We start from the raw sequence: 15,012 nt of genomic DNA on the forward strand, positions 1-15,012 counted from the left end.
TGACATATAAAACGTGACATTCTACGTAGAACATATTCAGTAGTAATGCGTAGGAGAAATAAACGTATCTTTCATTAAAATATCTTTTATTATTGAGTTACATATAGATACAAGTTATATACAACACTGAAACTTTTATATTAAAAAAAGACATAGACATGTGCAAGTATTGTTTATTTACATTACAACGTCGTCTGTTAATGCCTCAATTTGCGTTTTTATGTGTAAAGTCGTTCTTGTCTAAGTATTCGTTTTGCTTCCAATCTCCTTTGATCTTCATTCTCTCGGTTTGACCGTTGCTCAGCTTGTTCTTTTGATTCTTCGTGATGGTGATGTTTGTTCTAGTATCGTTCCAATCGTTCATTTGGAATAGTCTTTTACAACCGCAAGGTTTTTCAGATTCACTTATTGTCTCATAAGGCATTGTGTCTCCTAACCAGAGGAATAAATGTAAGAGACTTCTGAAGAGGTATCCGAAACGTTTAAGAAAAGAACTAGCATACTCCAAAGTGCTATTCTTTGCACACACACACAGATACAGAGAGCAACAATAAGGCATGTAAACAGACCAGCACCTTGATTTATACTAATCTCCAAAAATTGTTAATACAGGTATTTATACAAAAATCCAAACACACACACACACACACACACACACACACACACACACACACACACACACACACACACACACACACACACACACACACACACACACACACACACACACACACACACACACACACACACACACACACACACACACACACACACACACACACACACACACACACACACACACACACACACACACACACACACACACACACACACACACACACACACACACACACACACACACACACACACACACACACACACACACACACACACACACACACACACACACACACACACACACACACACACACACACACACACACACACACACACACACACACACACACACACACACACACACACACACACACACACACACACACACACACACACACACACACACACACACACACACACACACACACACACACACACACACACACACACACACACACACACACACACACACACACACACACACACACACACACACACACACACACACACACACACACACACACACACACACACACACACACACACACACACACACACACACACACACACACACACACACACACACACACACACACACACACCAGGGACGTATTTATGGGGGGGGTTTAGGGGGTTCAAACCCCCTCCTTGCAGTCCATGCAAAACTATTACTTTTAATCCAATATTACATGTATAAAAAATAAAAATAAATTAATGAGTCAGCGCACGGATGCTGTCGGTCCGCAGTAGCAGCGTAGATACAGATAAACTAATACCTATTAGAATTAGAACGCTATTAGTAGTTATATCACCGTACACCTATTCCAAATAGTAGGTTCACTCTTTTGATCTCGGCTCTTGCCGAAAGATTTTTTGCCGGTAGTCATAAATGATATTGAACGCTCCGCAAATACATTGAACGGTGCCTGAACGATAGAAATTTAGAGAGGACTGACCGGTGAGAATTTGGTAGGTACGGGGCGTGAGACGACGGGGGCAGGTAAACCGGCGCTAAATCGAGAGTGACCCAACTTATTTTATCACTGAACGGTGGTTATATATGAGTCGCAGTCTAGTGCTGTCTGTCTAGTGCCAGTCTTGTTTGTGTATTGTTTTCTTTATTTTGTTGCTATCGTACAAGTACAAATCCAGTAAACTGTTGTATTTGTCGAAATTTTTGTGGTGTTTGTGTAAGTATCTACAGTGTCGTTACGTATATATAGATAATATAATAATTATTATTTGGATATTGCTTAATATTAATGTTTTAGTGAAAGAAGTATGAAACGAACTTTACAGCAGTCGCTTTTGGGATTTTTTCCAAAGAAGGGGAAAACTAATGATGAACCGAATCCACAAAACGATAAAATCCTAACTACGCCGAGTATGGATATTAGTACAGATAGGGATGCTCCACCTCCCTCCACCTCAGATAGAAACAGAGAACCAAGCAATGGTAAGTTACTTTAATTTTAATCTCTTACCATTTTAAAGCATTTTTTTTAGCTGGTCTGGATTCTGGTATGGACTACGATTTTGGTAAATATTTATCAAATAATCCAAAAAATGACGAAGAAAAATTAACAGTTTTAAAAGAAACTTGGACCCCTCCAGAGACTTTTAAGTTCCCCGTCTGTGGTAAAAGAAAACTTTGTTTTCAACGTCATTGGACCCAAAAGAATCCATGGTTAGTATATTCAAATATGTTACAAGGATCATTATGCAAAATGTGCGTTTTATTTGGACAGACCGAAGGTGGTCGCGGTGATCAAAAACTTGGAAGTTTTGTCACAAAACCATTTAATAACTGGAAAAAGGCTCTGGAAAAAATGGAACATCATCGAAATACAAATTATCATAAATATGCTGTTGAACGGGCAAGAAATTTTGTAAGCGTTATGGAAGGTCAAACTCGTGATATTACAGAGTCGTTTAATGAAGAAAATAAAAAAATTGCCCGAGAAAATAGAGAGAGGCTATGTGCCATAGTGGACACAATCTTATTTTGCGGACGGCAGGAATTGCCTTTGAGAGGAAATCAAGACTCTGGTGAAATCGGTATTATAGATCCTCTACATAATGACGGTAATTTTCGTGCACTACTTCGTTTTCGTGCGCAAGCTGGTGATGAAGTACTTAAAAATCACCTTATTTCTCAAAGCAATCATTCTCGGGCTATGTACACATCGTCCGTCATTCAAAATGAAATTATTGATTTGTGTGGAAATGCTGTTCAGGAGCAAATAATAAATAGAGTGAAACAATCAGGTTTCTTTGCTGTACTTGCTGACGAAACTCAAGACATTTCGCGTCACCAACAACTCTCACTTTGCCTTCGGTATGTAGACTGCTCTTCTGGAAAGGCACTTATTCGAGAGGATTTCATTGAATTTATACACGTTGATGAAGTAACAGGATTAGCTCTAGCTACGACAATCATCGATAAACTTAAGTCGTTTGGATTAGATTTGGAGAATTTAGTTGGCCAGGGATATGATGGTGCGGCTGTGATGAGCGGACGATTTAAAGGAGTAAGAACAATAATCATGGACAAATATCCTCGAGCACTATTCGTACACTGTGTGGCGCACACATTAAACTTAGTTTTGGGTCATTCATGCGAGATCCCTGCAATACGAAACTGCATCGGAACTATTAAAAGTATAATTAACTTCTTTCGGCAATCTGCACTCCGGGATGGACTTTTAAAAAGAACTGCGGACGAGATTGAAGCACCTCATTCAACGCTTATCTCGCTTTGTGAGACACGCTGGACAGAAAAACATACAGCCGTCGAAAGATTTGCTGAGATGTTTCCTGTAGTAAATTCCGTGCTTCAAGAACTTCAAGAATCTGGAAGGGAAATTGCAACCCAAGCTTACCAGTTACAAGTCGCAATGGAAAACAGTCAATTTATAGTTTCACTAACTATTTTAAGGAAGGTTTTCTCCTATACGTCAAGCTTAAACCGAACCCTACAAAAAGTCAATGTAGATTTAACCGACTCTTGCAGTTACGTAAAAACAATAAAAACCACTTTACAGAACCTTCGTAACGAACGTGAATTCTCAAATCTTTTTGAGGAAGCAAAAAAATTAATTTCAGCAGATATAACTGTTCCAAGAGTAAGTAGGAGACAATTGAACCGCAATAATATACCAGGGGACACTGCTGAAGTTTACTATCGGCGAAATATATTTTATCCATTTATACAACATGTAGTGACCGAGCTTGATGCTCGCTTTAAACGTCACGAAGAAGCAATTTCAGGAATTCAGTTGCTTCTACCAGATCGCACCCAAAATACTGAGAGAGCAAAGAAATGTATAGCAGGAATCGGAGAAATATTTCTCAGGGAAGTTGAAATAAAACATTTAGTAAGTGAGTATGAGCTTTGGCACAACCACTGGTGCAATCAAGAACAGCCGTCTACTGCACTAGAAGCTATGGACCGATGTGATGAAATTTTTTTTCCAACGGTTAGGAAACTTCTTCAAATTTTAGCAACACTTCCAGTATCTACTGCCACACCTGAACGTACTTTTTCATCACTTAAACGGTTAAAAACTTATCTTAGAAATAGAATGGGAGACGAGAGGCTTACAGGATTAGCTCTCATGAGTATTCATCGGAATGTGACAATAGGTCTAAATTCCTCAGAAATTGTAAATAAGTTAGCTGAAAGAAGGAAGAGAATGAATTTAATTTTGTAAAACGGTATTTTAAGTTTTAATAAAATTTTTAGAAATTTGTTTTTATTACTTTTTTCAAAGGTATTTCAAAACCAAGCCCCGGTTTTACTTAATTTGGAAATTAGGATCCCCCCCCCCCCCCCATTAAAAAACTATAAATACGTCCCTGACACACACACATCTTCTGACTGAAGAAGTTTTGGTGTAATATTAACCGTATTTTTATAAAGCATATATTATATGGATAAAATTAGAATTAATCAAAGAATTGAAATTATATACAGAAATATATTAAATATGTTAAAAAATAGTGCATATGTTAGCAAAACCGGATGAAGCCTCGTGATAACGCGGTACCACATAATTCAAAACACGTAATTATCTGATAACAAAATTTATTTTTCATTTCAAAACGCCGGAACAAAAACCACAGTTGCTACATTTTGTAAAATGTATAATGATAGTGGTAAGCTATGGTATCATGGGTTTTAACTTATAAAACCAGAAAAATATAACATTTTCAGAACATTGTACATCGCTTATCTTTGTAACGGATCTATCGATGTAACCGTACGCGCATTAGGTTAACGCAACTTGGGCTCGCTTGGCGCGATGTGCAGTTCGAGTCTTTAAAAGACCGAGGAGCGCATACGATGTCACAGTGTGCATCTCAAACTTACTAAAACAATTTCGCAGTGTTCAGTACGTTGTGCAGTGACTTACATATTTGATATAGGTAAGCGTTTTTTCTTTTTACATTTTTATGTATTTTATGAGAATTGTACATCTTTGTTCGTATTTCATACAGTATTTTATGAAAAATGTATACTTTTTGTATTTATTATGCCCATTCTATCGTGGTTGCTCTAAAATATTTCACGACCGCTAGTTTGTACTTATAAGAAGTGTTCTTTTCGTATTTCGATTTCTTGTAATAAATGGTTCTTCTCTATTCCCAAGTATGTAATGCTTGTCTCCATTCATGCTAAGCAGAAAAACTATAGTTTTTTAATATTATTGTAGATGGATCTATCAAAAATAAACGCAGTTTCTTTGGTGGCAGAACAAAAACCTGCAATAAAATTAAACCTACTGCCCATAGACGAACCGAAGAAAATTCTAGCCGCCAAGCTGGTAAATGCTAAATTTGGTCAAGCAGTTTTGCTGGAACTGGAGGAAAACGTTGTGTTTCTGCCACATAGAGTCACAGACGTATATATTCCATTCATCTCAGACTTCGCAACTAAGAAGTATTCCATCATATTCCGAGGACTAGTCAACACTGGAGGTGTTCATCCAGCAGCAAAATTTGAAATAATAGAATAAAGAAAAACGGTAAGTGATTTTTTCTTCTTATTTTGTGTGTGAGTAGCCATGCATAAACAAATAATTAAACAGTCTGATGATTTGATGCACATTATTAAAAAGCTTAGTAAAATAATTTTTGACAAATTCAATGAAAGGGATCGTAAAGTTTGGACAAGACGGTTAAATAGTCAAATTTGGAGATGTAGTAATGTAATTAAAAACAGTAAACTATCCGTAGGAACAGTTAGAAAATTGCAAACTTACATAGAACATTTTAAGCACTTTAGGCAAATTATTTTAAATTTCAATAATAAGTACCTTGGGTTGGGGCTTAGTTCAAAATTACGCAATAGAGTTAAATGGGAAAATGTCATTTCGTGTTTCGCTAGTCGAATTAAAACCGGAGTAATAGTAAATTTATGTCATAAGGATGTAGGAATGTTTTTGGATGATGCATTTACAGTTTTTAGTAGAAAAATTAAAATTATATTGAAAACAAATAGAATACTTAAAGTCAATACTGCATTTTGTGGTGAATTTATTAAAAAAACGAGTGATAGTGAAAGTTTAGATTTAAAATATTTCAATACGAAAAATGCTATTATAGATACATCGACCGATTTACATCTTTGGTTTGTTGAATACGTTAAAGATAAAATTTTTACAAAGTTGTCTGAATTTGCTGAAAAGGATTCGGGGGCCGCGCTATCTAAAGTAATTTCATTGGAGGTTAATATTAATAAAGTGGAAATAGGAAACGGCTCATCGTTTATTGACTTGCCAATAGAGATTCAGAGAAAACGAGCGTGCATTAATGTGCATAATTTCGATCAGGCATGCTTTTATTGGTCAATAGTTAGCGCTTTGTGCCCTGTTACTACAAATCCACAGAGGGTATCAAAATATCCACATTATTCTACTGTTTTGCAAACGGATAAATTAGAAAGCCCAATGCCATTAAACCAAATTTCCAAATTCGAAAAATTAAACGCCATATCAGTCAATGTTTTTGTATTAGAATTAAATGTAGTTAAGGACAAACAATTTTACGAAGTAGTACCTGCCAGACTGACACCGCAAAAGATGGCAAAGCATGTGAATTTGCTTCTTGTACAAGATAAATATTTTCCGAAATTAAACGATTACGATGTTCTTCCAGAAGATGACGATCAGACTGAAATACGCCTTCATTATTGTTGGATTAAAGATTTAGGAAAATTAGTAAACTCGCAATTGAACAAAGACACACGTAAAAAATATATTTGCGATCGTTGTTTAAACTATTTTAGCAGTGACAGCAAACTAGCAGAGCACGAAGAAATGTGTTCAGATATGAATAAATGCAAAATGACTGTTCCTAAATATGATCATGTGGCTATTCGCAATTTTACATACAAACAAACAACTCCGTTTATAGTTTATGCCGATTTTGAATGTCAATTACATAATTTTACGGATTCCAATGTCACATTGAGCAAAACAGCAAAATATCAGAAACATGTACCTTTTAGTGCAGGTTATTATTTGAAATGTGCTTACGATGATAGTTTATCTTATTTTAATAGCTATAGAGGTGAAAATTGCATGGAGTGGTTCGCAAAAGAAATGGCCGAAATTTCCACATTTGAATATTCCAAAATAAAGACAATTGTACCTATCGTCGAAAAGCCTAGCTCAAATGGAGCAACTGTGTGCCATATTTGTGAGAAACGCTTTTTGGCTACAGATACAATTGTTGTAGATCACGACCATTTTACTGGAGAAGTACGAGGATTTGCGCACCAAGCATGTAATTTGAACTTTAAAAAATTGTTTGTCGTTCCCATTGTATTTCACAATTTTAGTGGTTACGACTTGCATTTCATAATTATAGATCTTTGCAAACATGGGCACTTGAGCTTACTTCCCATAAACAAAGAAAAATACATTTCATTTACATTACAAACTAATCAAGATCAAATTAAATTACGATTTATTGATTCTCTAAGATTTATGGGAGCTTCACTCGACGAATTGGCATCACTTTTAGATACATCCGAAAAGAAGATTTTAAGACGAGAATTTAGTCAATTAGATGATGATTCATTTAATTTGTTAACTTGCAAAGGAGTATTTTGCTATGATTATATTGACAGTACAGATAAATTAGAGGAAACTTCTTTGCCTTCAAGTGATCATTTCTATAACAAATTGAATGATGAATATATTAGTGATGAGAAGTATGCTCATGCGCAAAATGTTTGGAAGAAATTTAATTGTAAAAATTTGGGAGAATATAGCGATCTGTATTTAAAAACAGATATTCTGCTGTTGGCTGATGTGTTTGAGCAGTTTCGACAAAAATGTCGAGACACATATAAACTAGATCCAGCATGGTATTATACTATGCCTGGGTATACGTGGGATTGTATGCTCAAATATACACAATGCAAATTAGATTTATTAAAGGATATTGATATGATTTTATTTATGGAAAAAGGCATAAGAGGTGGAATATCTGTTTGTAGTAATAGATATTCGGAAGCTAATAATAAATACACATCGCGTTATGATACCACACAGCCCACTAAGTACATCCTGTACTTAGACGTAAACAATCTGTATGGCTGGGCCATGAGTGAAGCTTTACCAATAGGAGGATTCAAGTGGATTGAAGACGTAACCAAATTTGGTGTTGGTAATCTTCCCGAAGGTCATATCGATATTATGAAAATACCGGATGATGCAAAGGAGGGCTATTTTTTCCAAGTTGACTTGGAGTATCCACGCGAATTACATGACAAACATAAAGATTTTCCATTTGCTGCCGAACACCGCATTCCGCCCGGTTCAAAATTGCCAAAGTTAGTACCAACCTTATATCACAAAACAAAATATATTATTCATTATAGAAATCTTAAACAGACATTGGCCAACGGATTAATTTTAACAAAGATACATAGAGTTTTGAAATTTAAACAATCTGCGTGGCTGCGACCGTACATTGAGTTGAATACCAACTTAGGAGCAGCAGCCACAAGTAGCTTCGAGAAAAATTTGTTCAAATTGATGAATAATGCTGTGTTCGGGAAGACATTACAGAATCAAAGACGTCATCGTATTGTAAAATTATGTAAAAAATGGCATGGAAGGTACGGAGCCAGAAATCTGATTGCAAGTATTCGGTTTCATAGTCGTACAATCTTTAGCGAAAATTTGGTAGCTATCGAACTTAAGAAATCAGAAGTATGCTTTAATAAACCCCTGTATATAGGCGCAGCAATCCTCGATATATTCAAATTATGTATGTATGATTTTCACTACAACTTTATGCTTCCAACGATGGGAGAAAAAAACTGTTCATTGCTCTATATGGATACAGACAGCTTTATTTATGAATTGCAATGTTCAGATGCATATAGAGAGGTTTTAAAGGCGCATCCAAGTAAATTCGATACCTCCGACTATGCCGAAAACAACCCATACGAAATAGAACGGTTAAATAAAAAAATCCCCGGATTAATGAAGGACGAGGCAAATGGGAAAATAATTACACATTTTATTGGATTACGATCAAAAATGTACACATTTAAACTTCAAATAACTGACGAGGAGAGGGAAAAAGAGAGACAGCGTCTAGAAAGAAAACAACTAAACAAAGAGAGAATTGAATGTGACATAGGAAATTTGGGAATAACAAAAAAGGCAAAAGGAGTGAAATATAACGTCGTTCAAAATAAAATTACGTACGAAGAATATGAAAAATGTCTTAAAGAATTCAAAATTCAAACCGCGAGCCAAAGATGTATTCGGTCGTACCAACACTCAGTATTCAGCATCGAGCAATCCAAAACGGCTCTAAGTCCTTATGACGATAAGCGGTACTTAATACCAAAATCATTTAATACGCTTCCGTGGGGACATTATCTTGTTGAATAACATGTATTTGTTGTTGCAGAAAAAACAGCAGGATGGTACCAACACTACGCACACAATCTATAAAAACTATTTGTGAAAATATCTTGGACATAACTGACTTTGTTGAAATATCTCCTCTACCGTGGAGTCTTACTTTAGAAATTTGTAATAATTATAGTATTTATCGCTTTCGAAAATTATATGAATCTGATTATTTGCATCTAATACAAGTATGCGATCAAATGAATTTTGAACAAAGAAAACATGAATGTGAAGCAGAAAGAATTCATCTTTGTGGATCACATTATAAAGAGAGAGAATTTAATATGTATTGTGCCCGTTATTCTGCATTTGTAGCAGATGATATTGCTTTAAACTTTTGTTTTGGTTGTTATGAACGTTTCCAAAACGTACTTAAATCGAAAAATAAATGCTATGGCTATGAACAGGTTGTTAGTTGGGATGAACATCATGAATATGCCATAAAATATTTGTATGATGTAGCAGATAATTGGTGTCAAAATTCATTTGATCATGTCTTGTTTGATACTACCTGGACCGTTCAATGTACATGCTTTTTGCATACATAATTATCTTCTTTTAGTATAGGATCCTGGACACACATTTAAAAAGCTCTGTCAGCAGCAGCAGCACTCTGACAGAGTACCTCTGTCTACGTATCGTTAGTTACGTAAAAACGTCACGTTTTTACGTGTCGTGTGAAGTTTTTACGTAACGTGTGACGTTTTTCAGTACACGTAGACAGAGGTACGCAGAGACGTGCAGAGGGACACGTAAAAACGTCACACGACACGTAAAAACGTGACGTTTTTACGTAACTAACGATACGTAGACAGAGGTACGCAGAGACACTCAGAGATAATCTAACCTAATACATTTACCATCTTAAGGCACACTTTGACCTTTGATCGTGTTAATAGCGCATGCGTGAAATAATCAATTAGGGTGGGGGAAGCTGTACTGGTAGATAAATTTAACGACTTCGTAAGGACTCTTTTAGTCTAGTGAGACAGTTGCGAGAGTTCAGTTCTTTGTTCTTAAGCATTCAGTTAAAATATGTCTATTTTGTCAAAAAGCGACTATCTGGCTCTTTTGAGTGTCAACGACATTAATGCTCTTTCGCCAGAGGAGATGGCAAAGGATTACGAAGAGTCACCAAGAGAATGGTATCATTTACTCTTAAATGAGAGTGACTTTTCTCTTCTAGTATGTGCTCCTAATGTAAAATGGTATTCCATTTGCCGATGTCATTTAGTAGCAGACGACGAAAGTACTGCACACGAACACCTCCATGCATTAATTCACTTTACAGGTGGATCTACAATGTTGGCTTACAAGAAGAAAATACAACGTGCAGGGAAAAGACTACATTTAGAAAAATTATTTGTTTGGATCATTGTGTTGGTGTTTTGAGATACATTGCCTGTGCTGATGGTCAAAAACCCCTTCGTCGAGATGGTGATGGACTTTTGGGCAAACCTCACTCCCATTACGAGAGAAGAGTATTTAAATTAGAATGGTTGCATTCGAGAGGAAAGTTCTGTGCAGGTATACGTAATGAAATTTCTACCTTAGCGAGCAGAGGCGTTAACAATTTAGAAAAATATACATCAGAGCATGAACTACACGTAAAATCAACCTGCAAGTGTGAAAGAGGTGAGGAAGGTATTAGAAAAAAAGATGAAGCCAATGAAAAGAGAAGAAAATTTTACAAAACTGAACGTGGGATGACAATACGAAAATCTTAAAAATCGAAAAAATGTTTAAAAAACGTAACATAATTGCTGAACTAATGAATTTAGGTTTAAATAAAAAGGCCGAACTGCAAAGAGAAACTATTTTAAAATTGTTAGATCTATTATAATTTTTTAATAAACAATACGTAACATTTTGGTATTTTATTTCATAACAAAAAAAACCTTTTTGAATGTGGTCATCATTGGAATTTTATTTAGAATAGCTCAGTCCAAGTTAGACTTTATCATGTCTAACAGAGAATTGACTTATTTAATTTGTATTGAATTTTCGTCCAAGGTTGACTTAAATGTTCACCACAGGACTCCACTGTCCAAGGTAGACTTTCCGTATTCCATGCTTTTTAAATGTGTGTCCAGGATCCTATGGTTGATATAATTACAGCCAAACTAGAAGATACTGTTTTATATTATGACCAAATATGTAGAGACGTACATACAAAAAATATTGTAACTAAAGAGAGAGTTTCAAAAACATACCGCATGGACTATAACAAACGTAGAGTGCTACCCGAAAATAATAAAATAATAGACACGCTACCCTGGGGTTTCTAATAACATTCTGATTTTATCACCTAGTCTTTTGTATGTATACGCATCATACTTAGTTATCTCTTTTTTTTATTGTAGATAATGGCTTTGTGGTCGACAACAGCTACGTGTGTGAGGTGTGCACCCCTGTACACAGCTGTTGTTGATGAACATTGGGACGATGAATGGCATGAATCTCCACTACACCACATCAGACGTAGATACTTGTATCTACACTTAGGTGATGACACCCAGGGCGGCAGTGGAGATTCAGGTGACGACACCCAGGGCGGCAGTGGAGATTCAGGTGACGACACCCAGGGCGGCAGTGGAGATTCGTGCCATCCCGAGCCTGATGAAAATTGGGACGATGAATGGCATGAATCTCCACTATCCCACATCACACGTAGATACATGTATCTACACTTAGGTGATGACACCCAGGGCGGCAGTGGAGATTCAGGTGACGACACCCAGGGCGGCAGTGGAGATTCGTGCCATCCCGAGCCTGATGAAAATTGGGACGATGAATGGCATGTGTCACCTTTGCCATTCATTAAAGTCGGTGCATTATTTAAAAACATAATTCGTAAACCGCCGCCGAAAATGTCGAAGGCGCAGAAGCGCTTTCGCATGGCGGAGCGTGAACGCCACAAATTACGGTTTCTAAATAATGCATCGACTTAACAAGGTTGTGTATATAGGTTGTATATATATATATATATATATATATATATATATATATATATAATATATATATATATATATATATATATAGATAGTTATACGTTAATTTTAGTTTTGATGTAGTTTAGTAGTTTTAGGATTTAAAGTTAATTGTGTATTTTTTGTTTTTAAATATAGTTATTTGGTACCTGAAGTAGTCTTTCATTCAAGGTAAACCCTTTTGTAGCTTCCACTAATGCGTTAATACGACGTTTTGACATCTCGATACACACGACATTTTTACATTATAACCTTAACTCTTAAGTTAATTCTTGTTTGTACTTAGCACTCTCATTTTAGAACACAGAGCTATGTCTGATGATTATTGTATTGACGACTACGAGTTATTGGTGGATGATTTAGAGATATTAAAATTGGCCCAACAACTAGAAAATAGCATATTACGGGAGTTGCTAATATGTACTGAAACATGTAATATTGTATTTTGTTGTAGCTGTAACAACTATATTCTGGGTACTACCAAACCCGTTTCCTGTTTTTGTATTAGTTGTAATGAAATAAAAATATTTAAACCTTAATCACGTTGTTTATATACATACCTACCATCAGACTTTATATATAAAGGCTAAGAGCACCTATTGTGTTTTATTTACAGACAGTCACACTTGTGTTTCAGGATACCATGAATGGTCCTTGGTTGCTGCATACCCTGCATACACGTCATGTTAAAAAGTTTAATACCTACATTACCACTTATCAACTTCAAAATGTTAAAGAAGGTGGTGGGTTAAAAGATGTACATGACTCTTTGCAAACCACCTTGAGCGATGCTTTACACAATGCCAAAAAGCTGGCTAATTATAAACCTGGTGACAAAATACGTATAGTGGCTTTTAATGATAAATTTAACACGCCGGTATCCACAACTATGTCCAGTAGCACTGATATGTGCGCTTTACTGGACAAAATAGAAGATATCATTACTTCTGACCAAACTGTTGGCTTACATAAAACAACTTTTGATATATAAATTATGAAAACTGCTTAATATATGCTGTTATTTTTTTAATGTAATATATACTTTTAAACATTCTACTTTGTTGTTATTTAAAAAACATAATGTATCCTCAATATTGACTTCACTAAATTCTGCCGAGGAATTTGCGACACAATTGGTCTCATTTAGCATAAGCCGCTTCTTTGATTTTCCTTTCATCCGTTTCAATAATACATTTCAATTATTCCAGTGAAACCTATGGATCCGTGCTTACATATTTCAGATCTATCAAATTCTCTAAGATTGATGTTCACTTAATCTAACATTTAACGGTCTTGATGTTTCACCGAAACTGATCGCTCAAGGTATTTTCACTTCTTTGTTCAGTTTTGGACAAAATAGTTCGCAGCGTGTTTGTTTGAATGTTGTTGAATTTATTCTTCTATCATTTGTATGTTTTTCTGATAATCCTGTACGGTTATTTTCCTAGTTCCTTGTGTGCAGGATCTCATTTATTCGTTGATCCCACCCCGATGTGTCGTTTAGACACTGCTAGCGTCATTTTGGCGCTGCCATGTGTCTACGTATTCGTTGATCCTAACCCATTCCAACGAGCGTCAGTCTTTTACATGGTTAATACCCTCTTGGCGCTACCATGTTTTTTCTATGTATTCGTTACCCTCCCCGTAACAGTCGGCCAGCTGTGCTGTTATGGCATGCATGTGACATTTCACGTCGAATGTCATTCACGTGACATTTCACGTCCTGCGTTGACTGTCACGCTGACTATGTCCTATGTAGAATATCACGTCTTTTCTTAATTCTATTAGCGTAATATACATTATTATCTGCGTATTACCAATGATACGTTGTTTCCTCTTTACCCTTTTCACCACATTGCTACATCCCGATGACACATCGACGCTACAACCCGTCGCCACACCCCGTCACAACGCTTTACACCCCCCTCGCTTCACCGCACCCTGTCACAACGCCTTACCCGTCACAACGCTTCACGCCCCCTCGCTTCACCACACCCCGGACGCTTCACCGCACGAGTGGTGTCAACATACCCAAAGTGGTGCCAAATGACCCATACCTACTACTTGGCGGCTAGAATTTTCCAGCATTTACCAGCTTGGCGGCTAGAATTTTCTTCGGTTCGTCTATGGGCAGTAGGTTTAATTTTATTGCAGGTTTTTGTTCTGCCACCAAAGAAACTGCGTTTATTTTTGATAGATCCATCTACAATAATATTAAAAAACTATAGTTTTTCTGCTTAGCATGAATGGAGAGAAGCATTACATATTACATATATTACAAGAAATCGAAATACGAAAAGAAGAGAACACTTCTTATAAGAACAAACTAGCGGTCGTGAAATATTTTAGAGCAACCACGATAGAATGGGCATAATAAATACAAAAAGTATACATTTTTCATAAAATACTGTATGAAATACGAACAAAGATGTACAATTCTCATAAAATACATAAAAATGTAAAAA

The 15,012-nt window shown here is 36.1% G+C and overlaps 1 protein-coding gene across 1 annotated transcript; it reads left to right on the top strand.

Annotated features, from left to right (window-relative positions):
- Positions 1 to 2,004: 2,004 nt before the first annotated feature.
- Positions 2,005 to 5,636, top strand: LOC140451058 (52 kDa repressor of the inhibitor of the protein kinase-like). Its single transcript, XM_072544776.1, has 3 exons — positions 2,005 to 2,074; positions 2,125 to 4,283; positions 5,334 to 5,636. Exons 1-3 carry the CDS (start codon positions 2,005 to 2,007, stop codon positions 5,634 to 5,636), a joined length of 2,532 nt encoding a protein of 843 aa, XP_072400877.1.
- Positions 5,637 to 15,012: the final 9,376 nt, after the last annotated feature.

Source organism: Diabrotica undecimpunctata, chromosome 9 (genome assembly GCF_040954645.1).
Source record: "Diabrotica undecimpunctata isolate CICGRU chromosome 9, icDiaUnde3, whole genome shotgun sequence".
Lineage (NCBI taxonomy): Eukaryota > Metazoa > Arthropoda > Insecta > Coleoptera > Chrysomelidae > Diabrotica > Diabrotica undecimpunctata.